This window comes from Takifugu rubripes, chromosome 14 (genome assembly GCF_901000725.2).
Source record: "Takifugu rubripes chromosome 14, fTakRub1.2, whole genome shotgun sequence".
Taxonomy (NCBI): Eukaryota; Metazoa; Chordata; class Actinopteri; order Tetraodontiformes; family Tetraodontidae; genus Takifugu; species Takifugu rubripes.
This window is the reverse complement of record NC_042298.1, coordinates 12,577,046-12,595,301: the sequence shown is the minus strand read 5'-3', so window position 1 is coordinate 12,595,301 and position 18,256 is coordinate 12,577,046. Positions and strand designations below refer to the sequence as shown.

Here is an 18,256-nt window from a genome sequence, read left to right as displayed (position 1 = left end):
AGTGTTACGAGCGATTATGTTGCGCAAAAAGATCAACCATTGAATAATCAGCCACGTTATGGTCTCCTTACGATAGATTTAATCTAAAAGAGATATACTGGCGTGTCTTATTATAGTAAATATATATGGAATGGTGTTGAGCGTTCACTCTTCTGCCACAACTCAACAATTCGCCCAAACAAGATGAGCAACATTCTTTTTTGTCAGCCATTGTTGGTGACTTTTATCTGTGTTGCGTAAGACGGGTTCATTATAGCGTGTCTTTACTGGTGAAAACATCAGACACGTTATAGAGAAAAGCTCTTAAAGCCTGGACATATAGATGTAATGTTCCCCATTCCACCATTCATTATGCCCTGAGCAGTAGTTGAAATATTAAATGCTCTTTGTGTTATTAGGTCATCTGGGCCTCGAGGGACTCTTCCTGGTTAATGGCAACGCAGAGCGGGTCGATTGGCTGCGTCAGCGCTACGACAGCGGCGAGCTGGTGGAACTAGAGAAGGAGGCGGACCTGGCGTCAGCTGTCAGTCTGCTCCGACTCTTCCTGCAAGAGCTTCCTGAACCAGTTATCCCAACAGCTATACAGGGGCAAATACTACAGTTACACCAAGGTCTATCACAGATTCTCTTTTGACCTTTCTAACTTACCTCTATGTTGTAGTTTTTTTTAATTTTTCATATTTAAAAGGCCTGGATCGCCCCATTAAATCTTTCACTTTCTATGTAAAGCACGTATAACCTAAATAAGATAGCCCGTGTGACACGTAACCCGGCAACAGGGTGCCATAACGTTTTTCTGAATGGTAATGCAGTAAATTCACTTTAATGCTAACGAATCCCACCGGTCTGCATGTGCCATACCAGCATGTGGCCATTCCCTTTCAGCTGTCCGCTTTTGCCTCACAGATAATCCCGTTTAATCCCTCATCATTATTTTCATGATTGATGGCGGCACTTGTTGGTGCCTTGCAGAGCGCAGTGGTTTGCACAATCATGTGTAGTAATTGAGGCCTTACAGGAAAATAGATGAAGAATTACACACACTGTTCAGTTTCATTTTCCACAAAAGAAAAGCTCCCATAAAAATGTTGCTAATATTTGTAAACCAGCAGAAGAGCGTTGTCAGAAATTGCCGAGACCAACTCTCTCTCCTCTCAAACCTTTCCAGACAACAGCAACGACGAGGACCTGTGTCGAAACCTGAAGTACTCCCTGCAGCAGCTCCCCCCAATGAACTATGGCCTGCTGCGTTTTCTGTGTCGTTTCTTGGCCAGCGTGGCCTCATTTCAGCAAGAGAGCTGGAACGTAGGGGCACTGGCTGCTGTCTTTGGCCCAGACATCTTTCAGTAAGACACCATTTTAGCTCTAAACACCCAAAAGCTTTCTTCTCACAATCATTGTCAGCTGTATCATTAAAGGACAGCAACAATCTCCTGGCCATACTTTGTCAGTTGACATTATTTATATGGTATATATTGATCCAAGCAGTAGCATTCAACCTTCTTGCCTCTTCTATATGCAGTCTGTCAACTGAAGGAGACGACTTACGAGACCAGGAGACCGTCAGCAGAGTCCTGGCCGAGCTGTTGGACAACCAGGAAGACCTTTTTGATTCAGAGGATGATGACATCTCCTCCACCAATGACTACAGCTCTATTAACGAACAGGTCCTGTCCATCCTCCTGTCTACATTCACATCTATGGGTTTGACTCTGTTGTGGTGTGTGTACAACATCATCAAAAATGGTTGTGTACTTTTTGGACCCACATCACGGGGTGCTTTGTTTCTTCAGATGATGGTGATGAATTGCATTTGCGAACTCCAAATCCCCTTTTAAAAGCTTCTCTTTTTTCAGTAATGGCACAGACACAGAATGTGGCATTTAACTCTGCCAGGAATGGTGAGGGGGGGTGAAATTCTTTCTGGGCTGATGCACAGAGAGACAAATCCTTCTGTGATGTGAAGATTAAAATTTTAGAACACCACCAGACTGTTAAGAAGATAGTCAGCTATAATAACCTCGCATCTGGTTGGAGGTCAAAACCATTATAAAAGATTCACCTCTGATTTTTTGACAGGTCTGGTTTAGTTTAGATTACTTCATAATGAGGGTAGCGCTAACCTGCCCAGGTAACACTAGCTTGTGAGTATTACTTTACCAAAATATAGTAAAGTTTGTAATCCAAAAGAATTCAGTGACTCTCAACTCTATTTTCCAGTTACTCTCTTCATTGAAATGGTGAATGTGATACTTTACTCTGTTATGGGGGATAAGCCAACTTCCTTTTCAGAACAGTGCAGCTTAAATTACATTATAATCTTCTGTACACTGATTTTTGCAAATTAATGCATCCAAATGAACTGTGCGAGGATTAGCCTGGTTTGGACCAGAAAAATGGCTTTAAAATGTTTCATATCTAACGGCTGTAACATATTGATTACTAATTTCAGCAGTGTGCTGAACTGGTGACAGGAAGCAATTCACAAAACCCACGCACACACAGAAACACACACCCTTACACACACGCGTGTGCGCTCTCCGTCTCGTTTCCAGCTTTGACTTTAATGTGGCTGATTGAGAATTTTCCTTTTGTGTTAAGAGCCGTGGTTCTTCGTGATGAATACAAATATAAATGCTGCTTTTCACTTGACAAATGTAAACAGAGACACTGTTAATGACCACATTTAAAGGTCAGGTACTGAAGTTAACCGCTAAACTTAGAAAGAACAAAACTGATTAGGAGCCATATCTGCAGTCTCGCTTGTAGGTCACCGATTGAATTACTCTCCCTGCTTCAGGTTTTGTTCCCCTCAGGGATTTGGCGTTTAGGTTCTAATTTCTGTATCCAATTTGCAGTTTTTTTGCACTGTCTCGAAAACCTGACTTTCCATTTGTAGACCTTGTTATCTTGCAGTCTTCTTTCATATTTGTCGTTCATATCTCTGAGGCTACGATTAAGCTAAATGAAACTTAACATTGACAAATGTTAACAGCTCATGTATTCGACCAGACGGTCCAGCTGCTTTATAGGTGGATGAGCCGGTGCAAAAATGTCTGGCAGATCCTCTGTGCACTGGTCCGTGCATCTTATGTAAGAGCGAGGGCAAAAAAAAATGGCTGGTTCAACGGTACGGATGGAAAAAAAAAAAACAGACAGGAAGATGGGGGAGAAATGGCAAGACAGGAAAGAGACGAGTGGAAATAAGTTTTAAAGTGAGAGGTGATGTGGCTGGTTAGAGATAAGAAAAGTATGGTTATGATATAATCATGCACCTTGCACCCACCGTGGTGTACAGATGGATGGTCCTCTGTCTATACACGGGATTATTACGCATACTCTCACACAGGAAATAACACTCTTAGTTAAACGAGTTAGAAATCTCGCACAGAGGTGGCGCATAAAACTATCAGCTGTCAAATGCCCCAATGTTCTTAGAATTCTATATTCTTCCTTTGCTGGAACTTAAAAATAAATGTGTGGCTTTCTACATATTTGACCCATGTAACTTAATCTTGTGAACATGCTGAACATCTTTGGATTGATCTGAGCAATGTTTCAGACCTTTAAATGACCTGACCTTTTAAATACAAAAAAATAATGAGATCTTTCAGTTATCAGTCATCAATGAACGTTTGATCGGGGTAATTTATGGGATTTGAGACAGTCGAGAAAATGTACGATGTTCACCTTCTTTCCCATCATGATACGGGAAGAAATACAGACCTTGTGAACTTCAATACCTTCTCAATGCCGGAGAGTTCATCGGTTTCAATTGGGTTCAATTTGTCTGAAGGAAAGAGGAACTAAAGGTCCCAACTCACATGCTTCAGAAATCAGCCTGCCACAGTATCTCCTCCTCTTCCTCTTTCTGAAATCCCGAAAGCTTTCCGAAACCAAAAGTGTTGTCGTTCTTGATATTTATCCATCAGTGCCAGTCATTCTAAAATATGTAAAAGTCAGACTACTGAAATTCCCTGGAAAGCTCGTATGTAGGCCACAGTTAGAGACATAAATGTTAGTCCTAGTTGGCTGTCATTGTTCTTGGCCCACCAACAGTCCAGCCAGTGATGTCAGCAGGCCTTTCTTTTCTGTCCTTTGGCGGCGCTGACAAACGCACGTTGCAGATCATAACGATAACTCGCGTTGCGACGATGCACATTCAGGCAGCTGACATTCATTTTTAATCATGAGAGGTTGGGAAGTGGACTTTTCTTGCAGAGAGACACTCCGATATGCACACTCAGAGGAGTTTCTGAGGCTGTGAGTCATCCTCCTCTCTTGATCTGCACATGGAGCGATGCAAGAATTTCACAACAGCCAATCACAGCATTGGGAAGGGGGGGTTGCCATAGCGACGGCACGGTGACAGTACCAGATGGGTTTGCTTTTGAGCAGAGGGAAGGAAGAAAGATAAGAAAAATGAGGGCAAACACAACATAGTGTCTTGGGGGGAAATGAAGGATGACAAGTTTAGTTCATGAACTCTTGACCTTTGTTTATTTCAGGCTTTCGCCTTCAGGTTTTAAAGAAAGTGGACATGACAAGCCTAATAAGGAGGATCAAAAATTGGACAATTTGTTTGATGAAATATCAAAACAATAGCTAGAACCTGTGTGTGAATGTTCAGGACAGCGCTCTTCTGCTTTTATGATGAAGAGAAGACTATTTTTGTCCTCGTCAGCGTCAGTTTTCAGACGTTAAATCTTTGTGTCATTTGTCTCCAGATCACGGAGCTGTTGGATGACGAAAGGTGTGAGGCAGAATGTGAAGAGCTGCCCCAGGACGGAGAAGAGGCTCCTTCCTCCCTGGACTCACCACAACACACAGAGACTGATGACAGCCCTGCAACCAGGTAGAACACAACTGGAGGAAACAGATTTCTTTTTTTTCCCCCTCACTGTCAAGACGGAAGATTTGAAAGAGGGTTTAGCGTGTGTTCAGATCTCTGTCACGAACATCTGGAGACACATTTAAGTCGCTGTAAATCTCCTGTGAACCTATTTGCTCGTTAAGGATATAAGGGGCCTGCAGTTAAGACTGTGCTCATCGAAACGTGGACGAACGCACACGAGGGATGATGATATTTGGTGGGTTTATATGTCAGTCAAGCCTTAGAAGGTTGACCTCATAGCTTTAAACAATTGGCCCAGCTTAAATCACCTGCTTTTCCCTAACCGTTGATGGGGGTATATTTTCTTCCCCCTCATTCTTTTGTGCCACTAACCTAAACACCGTCATTGCAGAGCCTTGACTTTTCATTTTATAAAACTTCTAGCGTTGTAGCTAAAATGCTAACGATGCTGTGTCATAAATTCACTGCGCCGCTAATAGAAAAGCCCGAACCGTCCTTCACTTCTCGACTGAAGTGCTGAAGCTGACCTGGAAATATTGGCGCTGCTCATTTTATCATGCAGACTGTTAACTTTTAAAAAAAATAAAAAAGAATAGGGCTTGCATGGGCAGACGCCGCCATACAAACCAGAGGGTTAGCTTTGATTTCCTATCACAGTCGGTCACACACACGTTATGTAGACGTTACCCAACCATAAAGTGAAAGATATGACCCAGACATGCCATCTTTCACGTACGCAAGATAATGCGTCTCCCTGAAGACTCCGAAGGCCCAGAGTTCAATCCGTCTGCAGGAACATAAAGATCTCAGCAGCTCCTTCTGACGTCCTGATCTCCTTTAATTTGATTACCAAGCGTACAACACCCAGAGATCTTAACAGAACAGAGTGGGTGTAGCTGCCTATAGCGTACAAAGGAGATGATTGTGATGATAATGGTGACTGTAGATGATATTTGTTTTGAAGTCTAGACTTGGAAATAACAGGAAGTTCATCCCAGTCATCCCAGAAATTTTTTTTTTTTTAATTACCATCAGGAAGTCCTGATGGGATTTTTTTCATGCCAGTTTCTTTTTGATGTCATTAGTTGGGAATAAGGTTGATGGTTTTTTTATCTACACACAGTCAGTTAATGGGAAATCAGATAATGAGGAACTAGAGCTTCTTTGTAAAAGTTAGCACATGCATTTCTCATAAATTTGTTAAACAACGTCTGTTAAACAATCACAGTTTTATGACGCATAAAACACATGACCAAATAATGACAGTGAGTAATTTAGAACTGTCCAAACTCCTCTGCTTATTTAGGCTGAATTTACTGTCTACAAATATACCTCAAAAATACACTAAACCAGTTTCTGTCAAACATTTATGCAAAATAGCCTTTTAAAAATACTTTTAAACTGGATAGTTGCCTCTACACTTCTCTGTGGTTTAAATATTGTGTTCCAGCCATTATACACTGCCATAACTACCAGTTTGTAACACAAGAGACCTCTTTGTGTGTCCACATTTGTGTGGGGCTTGTGTGTGTCTGTGTGTGATTTGTCCTGCTGGCCTTTAAGATGATTACAGCCAGTAATCCTTAATCTGCCTCCACTCAGTTTTCAAACCATACACACTCGCTTTATGACTGTCATTCAATACGTGCACGTTTCATTCTGTCATTTCCTGAGTCGAGGTCTCAACGATGCAGCAGGTTTGTTTAATATCTGTTCAATAATTCACATTTTTTTTAAAGATAACTCAGCCTCAGCGAGCTCGGGTTCAATGATAAGAGTGAACTGTAGGCTGGCGTGTATAGAGTTGGTTCAGCAGCATGTGTGTGCAAGTTTATACACCTGGAGTTGTGGATCAAAGGTTTGCCGCTGTTGGCACTCAACGGTTTGATTGACATTGATTTCATATCAGTTTCAACAGTCTTTTATCTCTGTCTCATGGGATTGTTTTAGTTGGTATTAATTGGGTTTTTTAGCTGTAGTTGGCGTGCAGTCATCATCCCCTGTGACTTTGTTCAACCTCAGTGTCGGGTTGAGCGGATCTTGCTCCGTCTGAAGACCCTGTACTCAACACCAAAGTCATTTGTGTCGCATTGACCCTGAATTTTGCGAGTGCACGTCGTGCTTTCCCTACGAGCACGACAGTTCTTCTGCTTCCATTGAAGGGAGCGTGAGTTTCAGTCACTTAACTGAAATGAATGCAGTTTCTAACAGGTAATTTTGTTGATGCTGTTTTGCATTTGGCAGACAGGGAAATCTGTCCTGTGGCTGTTTCAGTGCTCTATTTATAGACTCTGACGGCCTCAGAACATTTCAAATCTATATTTAATCCCTGGTATTACTCTTATGAACTCTCTTATTGCCCCATCTTAACAGCTCCCCTTCTCTGCCCTTATTACGTGCCTGTCCTCATTTGGAAGTACTTTTCACGGGGTCTCGATCGTGGCGCGAAGCAGAAAAGATGGAGAAGCGCAGGACAGAGTTGCTAAAGGGTGGGAGGATTTTGAAGTCTTCGCTACGTGTGCACAGATTATTGATTTTAGTCTGGGCGAAATGCAGCATTGAGGGAAAAGACACACTGAAAAGCATTCGTCCTTGAATTTAAAGTCTTTGCTATGCGTGACTTACAAGTCTGTACGTGAGGCAGCATCCCTGGGAGCGGCTGCTGCGAATTCTGTAAATTCATTTCCGTAATAAGGGGGACTGCTTTACATACCAGTGTCACTACAATGCTCCTTTAAACTTTGGCTAACCCACTTGTCACCTTCCACGTGCAAATGTCAGAACAGGGTCAGCCAACATCTATAGGGAAAGTGGTATAGGTTCCTACAGCCCCAGGACAGTAATCAACACCATGGGTTCCAACCTCAGTACTGACACAGCCAGCTGAGGAAACCCCGGCTGTCACCGCCCCAGACAGATCAACTCCAGGCTCATTGATATTTGCGTGTTGGATTCCCTCATTTGTGTCTTCTGTTTTGTCAGAATCTGTATCTTGATACGGGGTTTTACATAAATGACAGCTACTCTGATTTTCAGGCTCGAATTTTAAGTAGTAACAGAGGAACGTGAATGTAATGCATGTTGCACTACATTCATATGGCTACAACTACAAGGGGATTCATGCCCTCAGACTCTAAAGCATGTTGTAGTATGCTGCCACTTTACAACTAGTGAACTATTCTGTCAGTGTTGTTGGTGTCATGATGAGTTAACCTTTTGGGATGAGAAATTTGTATTTTCATACTATTGAAGTATTAGGTCTATGGATCGGGCCCCATGTTGAAAATTCAGCAACCACAGCGTTAATGTGGTCGGACTACAGAATATAGGTCACTGCATACATATCATCTGGTTCTGTCGTGTAATTTATAGCTCAGTCTCATTCCAGGTCATCAAAAACAAATGAGGTGATTTCATGAGCAGTAAGTAACTATAATTTCCATTAATAGAACAGCAGTTTACCCTCTGTGGCCAGTTCTCAGAAGCATTTCCTGGATTTTTGCAGTGTGTTTAAAAATTTTTTTTTTTTTACACCACTAATGTGAAGTTGTTTAGCCCATCTGTTCAGTTTGCCATTCCTCCATTCGGCCCGATCAGCAGCACGGAGCACAGTTTGTAACCTGATTTACGCGCTGAAGCAGATAGCACCGTTTCACATTTCCCTCCGCTCTCCTTGGACTTGCCAAAGCCAATCACACTCAGAACCCAATGGGAAGAAAAGATTGTTAGAATTCATGCAGCCGTTGACGCTGAAGCCACCAGCTATGCTTCCTACCACGTTGATATGCTAATGACAGGGATCACTGTACCACCACCTCAGCAGCACGTCAGCCAACATCCGGCTAGCAGTTCTCCTGCTTTATCACTAGTGACACATAAAAATGTGACCTTGCCTAGGGGACACATGTAGCCTGTTCCTTGTTTTTCCTTGTTCCTTGTTTCCTGAAATGACCAGTGAAAGACTGTTTCTCATAACTCCATTGACCATTGATAGCTGTAGTTATCCTGTAATGAAGTAGCTTTATATTAAGTTATATGGCCAACAGTGTTGTGATATTCAGAACCTTTGAGGGGAACAATACAGTATACAGCCTGGGCAGTGTTGTTCAGCCCTAATACCAAACTTTTATTGTTTATAATAGGCTTATAATTGCTGTTCTGTGTTGTGCATTTCTTGTCAAATATGCTATAAAGCTTGTTGTGGTTACTGATATTGTTATAAACAGTCACACACAGCCAAAGGAAATAAGGAAGTCATGCTCTTTTCTAATAAATGGTTTATTTACTTGCCCCTGGATCGTTTACCTTCAGCAAATATTCAATCATTTATCTGGTCGCTACCACTTCTGGTCAATATAAAATACATCTTGTGATTATGTGCTCCTTGTATGCACCTCTGCATATTACATTGCTGGCCTGACTGTAATAACTGCTGACTTATACTCTCCAAAGGAATTGAGTCCCCCCCCCCACTCCCCCTCTTTGTGCCTTGTGATTGGCCCACCCAGTTTCTTCTCCCTTTACAATTGGCTTCCACTGTCAGCCCCTCCCTTCCCGCCGGTCCTCCTGGAGTTGTTGCCTGGTTACATCAGAAGCTAATATATTTGAGCAAAGCTCTGGATGTTTACTGCAGCACTTTTCGCGGAGTGAGACATCTTCGCTGGCACTGACACTTTCAGACGCGCGCACACACACACACACACACACACACACACACACACACTGAAACACACAGAAAGGCAGAGGACAACGCATAATGCGTGCAGGCGATACCCTGCCTCTCCTGCTACACCTGCTGATACTGACGCTGACACTACAAAGCGCTCAACTGGGATAACCTTCACACTGGATACCGGGCTGGGTGACAGACCCACCCATCACAGACTGAGAAAACAACAGGAACGAGGAGGTTCCAGCACTCATCAGCTGGATGCTGCACCCACCTCAGATGTGCCAACTGGGGAGCAACTAAGCAGAAAAGAGCAGAAACCACGCTGAATGCCTTTAAAAGTCCAGCTGGATTTAGAAAATAGAGCTCAAACGGGACGTTAATGATCGAGCCTGCTGACTACAGAAAGGAGAGTAAAGACAAAACAGAAAGAGCCCTTCAGACCTGCCGGAACGCCTGCAGCCTGGATCCCCAGGCATAAAACATCCAAAACAAAACCCAAGGACAGATCGCAGTCAGAGAAAACCCAGCTGCAAAAATGAGAATGGCCTGTGACATTCTGCTGCAGAGGTAAAGCTTTACATAACTGCTGATTTGACTTGAGCGAAAGATAAGAGACACAGAGACTGGAAAGGTTCGATTTATTGGAGAGGATTGGGGGGACAAATAGAAGGCAGATAAGCTAAAGAGATGACGTAATAAATGTGGTTTGTTGAAGCATTTTAAAGGTTTGGCAGTGTCAGCGTTGGGCTCCTTTTGGTGCCAGCGAGGGATGATAATATAACATTTTTCACATGAATAGACACAGAAGAAGAGGATGAGGAGAGAGGGGTCACAGCATTACCTAACTTGTGCTGTGTTACGCAGTAGCATGAAAACAAATGGAAACTGCATGATGACGTCTCAGCGTTTTGTTCCCAGGTGACTAATATGCAGTTGTTCTTATTTTATTAGCAATCTAGTTTTTTAAGAGCGGGAAGGAATTGGAGGAGGAGAGTCATCTGCATTTTCTTTCTGCAATAGCTGCAGCATCTTCTTAATAGCTTGTTTTTATTGATTAAAAATAAGAAAGAAAGATTAGTGATTGTTAAATGTTTCTTGTCCCGTCTGACTTCTCGTTTCATCTTATCAGGAGATCTTTTCCTAATGTGACAACTTGATATGATGGTTAAAAGTGGAAACGAGTCATGTGAATTCAGTTCTCTTTCACAATCCTTTTCTTACGTAGTCACAATGAGCTGCGCGCGACAGCTAGCCTTGAGCAGGTCTTAACCAGGGGGCTTTGCCATGCCCTCATACAGGCAGGACGTACAATTGCCAAAAGGCTGAATCAAGAATCAAGGAATGACCCTCATCGCTAACAACGACTGAATTTAGTGTCAGATCTGAGGAAAACGGTTTTCGCAGCAACACAGAACGAATGTGGATACTCGAAGGCCAAATATGAAATGGGCGTCACCAGGTCTGCGGTGTTTCATCGTCGTCCGCTGAAGATCTTTGGCGCTGTGTGAATACGTTCCTACAGGAAGTGATGGAGATTAGGGGAGGCAGTCATTCAAGGTGTGCCTGGACATTTCCCTCTTTCTGGCTCACATTTAGAGCCTGTTTTTAGTCCATCCTTTGTTTCTCCTTCTTTAAAGTTTTTCTTAATGGGTAAATTCCTGAGGCCAACATTTCCTCTTTCTCCTCTTGCTCCCAAGGATTCCTCAGATCTTGTCCAGTGTCTCTTGTGTCAGACCATCGTGTCTTTTGACTGATTTCTGCATTTCATCAGGCTGTGGTATTCCGCCTCTCTCTTGGGCATTCCTGATTAGATCTCTCCATCTCTGAGAGTTTGTCTCTGGATGGTTCATCCCAGGTGGTAGAGCTGGACACCTCTAGCTATTTACGTCAAACTCTTCAATCGTTTGGCTTAATGACTTGTCGGTCTTATTTTCTGTGCAGGTTTGCTTCTCTTCTCCTTCCAGCTTTTGTCTGACGAGTTTCTCCTTTTGTGGCATCTTCGTTGGTCTTGACTGACTTGTCCTCTTTCCTTCCTTTAACTACTCTGACTTTATCTGTCTTTAGGAACATGACTGAAGTCTGAAATAGGATGTAAGACAACCAAGAGCATTGTTGACTCTTCCATCTGTTCCCCCTGATGGTCTTTATAGCTGTCAGAGGTTGCTTTTTCAGTTCTGTGTCCTCGTTTCTCATGTAGGAGAAAGTTCTCTGCATTCCTCGCAGCAACAGTCCAGCATATATTCCCACAATTACCGTATTTCCACGACCACAGGGCGCACCGTATTAAAAGGAGCAGTCTTCAAAGCATGCACTTTATATAAGAAAAACCCAGAAGAGCCTTTGCCATGAACTCTGCCTTTATGGCCTAATTCCCACTGATAAAAACGTTATCTGTGGTGCATAGCGAGCTCGTGGAGCAGCAGCAATACCAATCTTATCTCAGGTCTTCATGGGCAGAATGGTGTTGTCTGATTTAGCTACTTCAAGCACATGGAGATAACAAAACTTCTTGAAGCATCAGATTTATTGGTCATGATGCAGCCACCGAGTGTGGCGTGGAAGTAAAGTGGAGGCGTTTTTGTTTTTATTCCTACCACGGCTGAGCAGCTTCCTCGCTTTTTTTGTGGCCTGCTGTGAGGGATTATCGTTTGTCCTTCCTCCCGTCTCTGTTTTTGTTTGTTTCCCAGTCAGTCTCACCATGATTGTCAAGAAGGTCATTGAAAGCTTGTTATCATGCTTAGCTTGTATAAATCACGAGACATTGGAAGTGAAAGGTTAAATGATGATTAAATAAAACGATTCCTTTAAAACAATTTAAAGAGCAGAAGAAAAGAGTCGACTTTTGATGGAAGACACTGATGATATTGCCAAAGAGCACAAGGGCTCAAAACCCTACACATTTCTGCTGCGAGCTTATTCCGGTTAAAGGTTAAGTTAGCACTGGAATTCTGGTTAAGTCAGTTCTGGAATTCTGGTTAAGTCAGTTCTGGAATTGTGGTTAAGTCAGTTCTGGAATTGTGGTTAAGTCAGTTCTGGAATTCTGGTTAAGTCAGTACCCTCGCTGAGGATAGATGTTCCTCTTTAGCTTCGATCACCAGCATATAACCAATAAAGCAGAAACATGCGCTGCAGTGGCATCATGACTTTGCAGATTCTTGTCCTGAAAAGACTGTCAAGCTAAAAATCATCGCACGGCATGTTTTTAAATACGTTTAATATTTGTGCCTGTAATCTGAGCGTGTGTACATGTGTGTTAAAATACCATAATAACACACTGTACCTTCACACAATGTTTGCGTAATACCAGCTGCTGTTTTTCTAATGTGTTGAGTCTGTCTCTGTCTCTTGCACACACACACACACATGCACACACATGCACACAGAGCCTATATAAGATGCACTCATGCACTTGAAAATAGGCTGAATGACCTTGTGTGTAGATTGTTGTGTAAGCCTGCAGTCCTGGCATGCCTGTCATTCTGGGTATGCTTTTGTAGGCGTGTTAAAGTCAGGAGGAGCTTTCTGAATCACTCGTATTTTTGCGCATTACTTTTATTCAAGCGGCTCACTTCCTTTGTTGTTGTTCTTGTATGGAACATTACAGGACTTGACATTGACCCTCGCTGAGTTTAGTAGAGTTCTGTGCTGCTTTCTGTACTCTACAAGGTCCATCAAAGGTCGCTGCATGTAGGAACAAATATTCAGCCGAGGTGTGAATAATGTTCTAACCATAATGTCCTTTTCACCCTCCCTTTCAGCTCTCACCTTTCTCCTATATCCATCCTTCCTGCCGACTCCGCTGAGTAAGTTTACACTTCAGTTATTTTATCCTCTCTCGGTACCATACATAGGCATTTTTATGTAACGCAAATACACCCGCTAACCCCTCGCAGCTCAAATTACAACCTGAAGAAAACTCATTCAAGCTGTAACTGGCTGTAAATGGATTTCCTTGTTAATCCAGTAATTGTTGCTTACACAAATATCAGAGGAAGACCTGGGTCAGCTGAGGTGTGAAGGGGCGAACGGCCGCCCGCTGTGCCGGGCAGGCAGAGACAATAGCTGGAATCTAAAAAGGAAGTGCAGTCAGCTGGGATGAGTCGTGTTTGGAGAAGCTCAGCCTTATGTTGTGAATATAAAGCAGAATTAAAGCATCGGGCATGACCAAGTGCTTCCAGAAGCCAACAGACACTAACTCAGCAGTCACATGACCAAGGCTTGCGTGAGTACAGGAGAGCACAGTCATTCACCAACAACTGTTCACTCAAACTGAAGAGATAAAATGATCGTTGGTTTATGATGCTGTGGCTGTATCGGTTACAGTCTGTCTTGAGTCAATTAGCCACATGAGTAAATTATGCATAGAAAAAGAGTTTTATCTACTGTCCACATTGAGTGGTCATTATCACACCCATGCTGCCATGGCAACAGGAAAAACACAAGGGAAAGCACAGCATTCCGCATTTGTCTAGGTCAACACTGCAGTAACCCTCCCGTTGATCAGACCGCTGCTCCCAGATTTATTAAACCAAGGAGACAGGAGTTTTACCTTAAATGTCAATTAAGGTGAAACCTGAGTGCAGTTTGTTCTTTTGCTGTTACGTAAAACCCTAAAAAGTCACTTTGAAGGATGATGAATTATCAAGACCAACAGCTGTGGATGAGTGGAAAGAGCTCGGATGGACCTCAACTGAAGGAAAGATACACGAGCAGCTTTCACATGATGGAACAAGTTATTAAAAAAAAGTGTCAGTAGAGCCCCTGGATCAACCAGCACATGTCAGCGTAGAGGAGGTCAGACTACAAATACTGTTGCTACCTTTTATAGGCTTTAATAACCCTGACTCCTCTCTCCTCCCTGGATCTAGCATAAGGTTTAATAATCTGCTCACAAATGGAACAGGTTTGACTTAATAAGGACTTGTCAAACAACCCAGTGTGGAAAATAAATCAAGAATTTATTTAGGTTTTATAATGTGTTATGGCTTGGATCAGTTGATTTCCAGTTTATTAGCTGTTCTTCTGCAAATGTGTGTCACACATTGGGATTTCTTGTACTTGAAGGCAGCACTGTGCTGGAAACAGCTGTAGTAATTTATGTGGATTTCCCAAAACGTTTTCATTGTCTGTTCGAAATGAATAACCTGAGAAAACATGGTCACATGATCCAGAGTAGTTAAGTAAACCCATTTAAATAGTTGGCACTGCTCCTGTTTGGACAAACAGTGATAAACTGAGCTGTCACTGGTTTAACCTCATTACATTTAAACTAAACTCATTCCAGTGAGAGAAACAAGGCCTCCGTTGTGTCACAAATCCAAACATCATGCAGACGCTAAGCGTCCTGACAAAGATTAAAGCTTCAAAGGGAACCTGCAAGCATAAATACTTTCAGGGCTTTGATGTCCACTTTCCACTCAAAGGTCTACGTGTTGTGTGTCGTTCCAGGATAATCCAGAGAACCATCAGGGCTGCAGTGGAGCACCACTTCTTTGAGCTGAAGACATCAATCGATCAAGACCTCAGCAGCTATGACAACCAGGGGTGAGAATGCACGCGTACAGGTTCAGATTCCTCCATATGTAAAAAACACAAACATGGATACAAGATACAGGAGGATCAGGCTTGCCCCCCCCCCCCCCCACACACACACGCTGAAGCTTCCCACAGCTTCGTGTTCAGTCTGTTTCTGCGGCACACCTGCTGTTAGAAACATGCCTTTCACACATTCCTCAAGGGTCAAGAAAGGCATCGGATAACTTTAAGGGAATATTTCAGCCACAGTGAACGTTGTGTACAAAAGCGAACAGATGTATTAGTTTACTGGTAAACATGCTAACAGCTCTTGTGTTAATGATCAAGCCGGGTTTGCTGAGTGGAGCAGCTGTTCTCAGGCCAGCCACCACATTTTAAATGTTCTTAATAGCAAGAAACACCTCTGACATTTTACAGTTTGACATTTTAACATTTTTTTGTTTGTATTTTTGCTTTCTTTCACTTTTCCAGGGCAACGCTCAGTGAACCTGAGAACATGGGCCACCAAGGAGACACAGAGCAAAACACTGATCCGGAAGAGAGTCCCAGCCAAGCGCAGGGAAACCCACACAACCCAAACCCAGAACACGACAAAGACACACAGGTTTGTGGGGAGCGCCGACACAAGCTTCTAGTGTTAAAGTTTCCAACACACACATCCCAGAACGGGCACAAAAATCAGCTGTCTTTGTCAGTTCTACCGAATCTGAAAGGACCAATGACAAAAACACAATTGTCTGCCCTGTGTCCAGATGGCCACACACACACACACACACACACACACACAGAGCGGAGATACCAGATGCTGTGTGGGCAGGCGGCATATTTCCCATTACTCTCCCTCTTCTCTGTCTCAGTCTGTCAGAAAATTTCATTGCTGAACGTTAGATATCATCTGCACAGACTTTCTTTGTTTCACTGAAGAAAACAGTTTCATTTTTTTAAAAAGGGAGCAAAACACCCGATAGATTAATGACAACCGACAGCAGCAACATTTTTAAGCGTAACAACAGACCTCGTGCCAGTGTGACATATGGGTATTAGGTCGTATGTATCTATACAAAATGACTCCTTATAGGAGCCCCATGAGCAAACACATATTAATCCTATTAATCCGCCTTATTAATATTAAGAACACCATTAAGGAGGTTTTATGAGTTTTACCCATGCCATGTATTTTTTATTTGTAATATTTGCAGAATTTATAGGAGTTAAATAAATGTAGGCGTCATCCAGAAGTAGTAAAAATGCCTGTTCGGTTTGTTTTAACTTTTTAGTTCCTGAGTTAGAATTTGTAAATGTTTGCTAATATGTGGAGCACTTTTTTTCTCTCCACTTCTCCCCACAGGATCCTTTGGAATCTGACGCCACCCTGGAGGCGACCTTGGGAATGGACATGGATGCTGAGGCTGTCAGAGATGCTGAGAACAACATCAACACTGCCAGGTGGGCGGAATTGTTGTGTCACTTTAATCTGACGTCAGTGGCAGTTTAGCAAGAAGAATAACACGAAGGTTTTGGGTTTTTTTTATTCTTAACACCATCAAGATTTAAGAGGAGTTTGTTGTTGAATGACACCAACGGCAGTTTAAGTCATTTAAACCTTTCACTGCTTTTTAATAGCAATTTTAGCAACCATTACATTTGTTTGTCATAATCTGCAAATGAACCAAATGTTTGGAAACCTCTGTATTTCCAGACAGGACACCCCTGAGGTCATAAAGCAGACTGACACCGTATCATCGGTAAGACTAAACATATCGGCCATCAGGTTGCACTGCTGGATTCCCTGTAATCCTCATTTGTTCCCTCTCTCTCTCCCTCTCTCTCTGCTCCAGAATTCAGGTTCTTGCCACTGTGACCAGAATGCCAACACTAGTGAGAAGGACAGGAACCATTTGTCACCATGCCAACCAAACTGTGGCCACGACCCCCATCTGCAGCTCTTTCCTGACAACCAGTGGGAAGGTAGCAATCACTTTTCACAACACCTCTTTAATCCCAGTCAATCAATACCTTCAAAATAAGTGTTTGATTTCAAACACGTGTTTGTTTCGAGGACAGTTGGCATCGTTCATTTCCAGAATCCCGGTTCAGCATCATTTTGATTTATACACACGTACTGAGTGAATGTTGGTGACCGTCAAATTACGAATGATCCCTCTCGTCTCCCTCTGCTTTACCGTCTCTCCTCCCTTTTCTTCCTCCTCTTCCCGCTCTTCATTCCCCGTCATCCAAACAGCGTCACCCCTCTCCCATGTCCACCTTCCTACCATTGACTTCTCATGTATGCATCTGCAGAAAGAAGGCCAAGGTAAGTGCTTTATATCTGCCCACACATCCACCAGTCTGTCATCCCTCCTTTCATCTCTCTCTTTTCTGTGGGTGATTCTTTGCTGGTTTTTTTTAACAGCTTACAAAACTTTATTATGTATTATTATTTATGTGCTACTTTCATTCTTATTATAAATAAATCCCTGCATGGACGCTTCTTTTAATGAAAATGTGATCTGCAGCTTGAGTTCTTTCCTCTTCGCTCTCACTACAGGATCTCTGGCAGTGAAAACATTTCTTCTCTAAACAGTTTTTTTTTTTCTTCCTGACTGCTTTTCTCTCTTTCTCACCCGTCTCTTTATCATTCTGGCCCTCGTCTACCCTTGCCCCCCAGCTCGGCATGTTAACACAAACAGAACTGTGTAAAGTCAGCAGAACGCCGAAGAAAGAATGGATTTGTTGTTGACAGCTGCAGTATGCAGTGTCCTCCCCTCCAATACAATCGATCTACGCTTGAGGATGATCTGGAATTATCTTGGGAGTTCAGAAAAGCATGAACTTGTTAACTTGTCCCTCTTTGTTTCGGTGTTTGTCCCTCCAGACCCCGTCCCGGCCTTCAAATCCTGGCAGGACGACAGCGAGGGTGGAGAGGCCCAGCTCTCCCCACTGGCTGGTCGCATGGTTCCTCTCCCCCCGCTGCCTCTAGAGGAGGAAGGTGAAGAGGACGAGAAGGAAGGAGGACAGGAGGCCTCTCCCTCCTCTTCCCGCTCCCATCCTCACCTTCTGGCACGCCGCTTTCTGGACTTTGGCGCTCACAGCTCACAGAGGTTCCTTCAGCAGGATCCAGATATCACCTCCCCCACCAAAGCACAGAGGTACTTTGTTGTAGGTTGAAGCAAAGCTGCGGCTTTTATCTTAAA

General features: G+C 43.0%; 1 protein-coding gene across 6 annotated transcripts in view; it reads left to right on the top strand.

Moving 5' to 3' along the window:
- fam13b (family with sequence similarity 13 member B) overlaps positions 1-18,256 on the top strand; it is a 30,336-nt gene that overhangs the window by 6,199 nt on the left and 5,881 nt on the right. For 4 of the 6 annotated variants that reach the window (XM_011610938.2, XM_029847113.1, XM_029847115.1 and 1 more), the window contains exons 4-15: positions 399-611; positions 1,169-1,346; positions 1,523-1,667; positions 4,728-4,855; positions 13,286-13,330; positions 14,976-15,071; positions 15,534-15,666; positions 16,411-16,508; positions 16,762-16,807; positions 16,901-17,030; positions 17,305-17,376; positions 17,938-18,211. In XM_011610938.2, the coding sequence (XP_011609240.2) occupies positions 399-611; positions 1,169-1,346; positions 1,523-1,667; positions 4,728-4,855; positions 13,286-13,330; positions 14,976-15,071; positions 15,534-15,666; positions 16,411-16,508; positions 16,762-16,807; positions 16,901-17,030; positions 17,305-17,376; positions 17,938-18,211 (1,558 nt within the window). The remainder of the gene's footprint in view (positions 1-398; positions 612-1,168; positions 1,347-1,522; positions 1,668-4,727; positions 4,856-13,285; positions 13,331-14,975; positions 15,072-15,533; positions 15,667-16,410; positions 16,509-16,761; positions 16,808-16,900; positions 17,031-17,304; positions 17,377-17,937; positions 18,212-18,256) is intronic. The other 2 variants (XM_029847117.1, XM_029847118.1) reach the window with 2 other exon arrangements.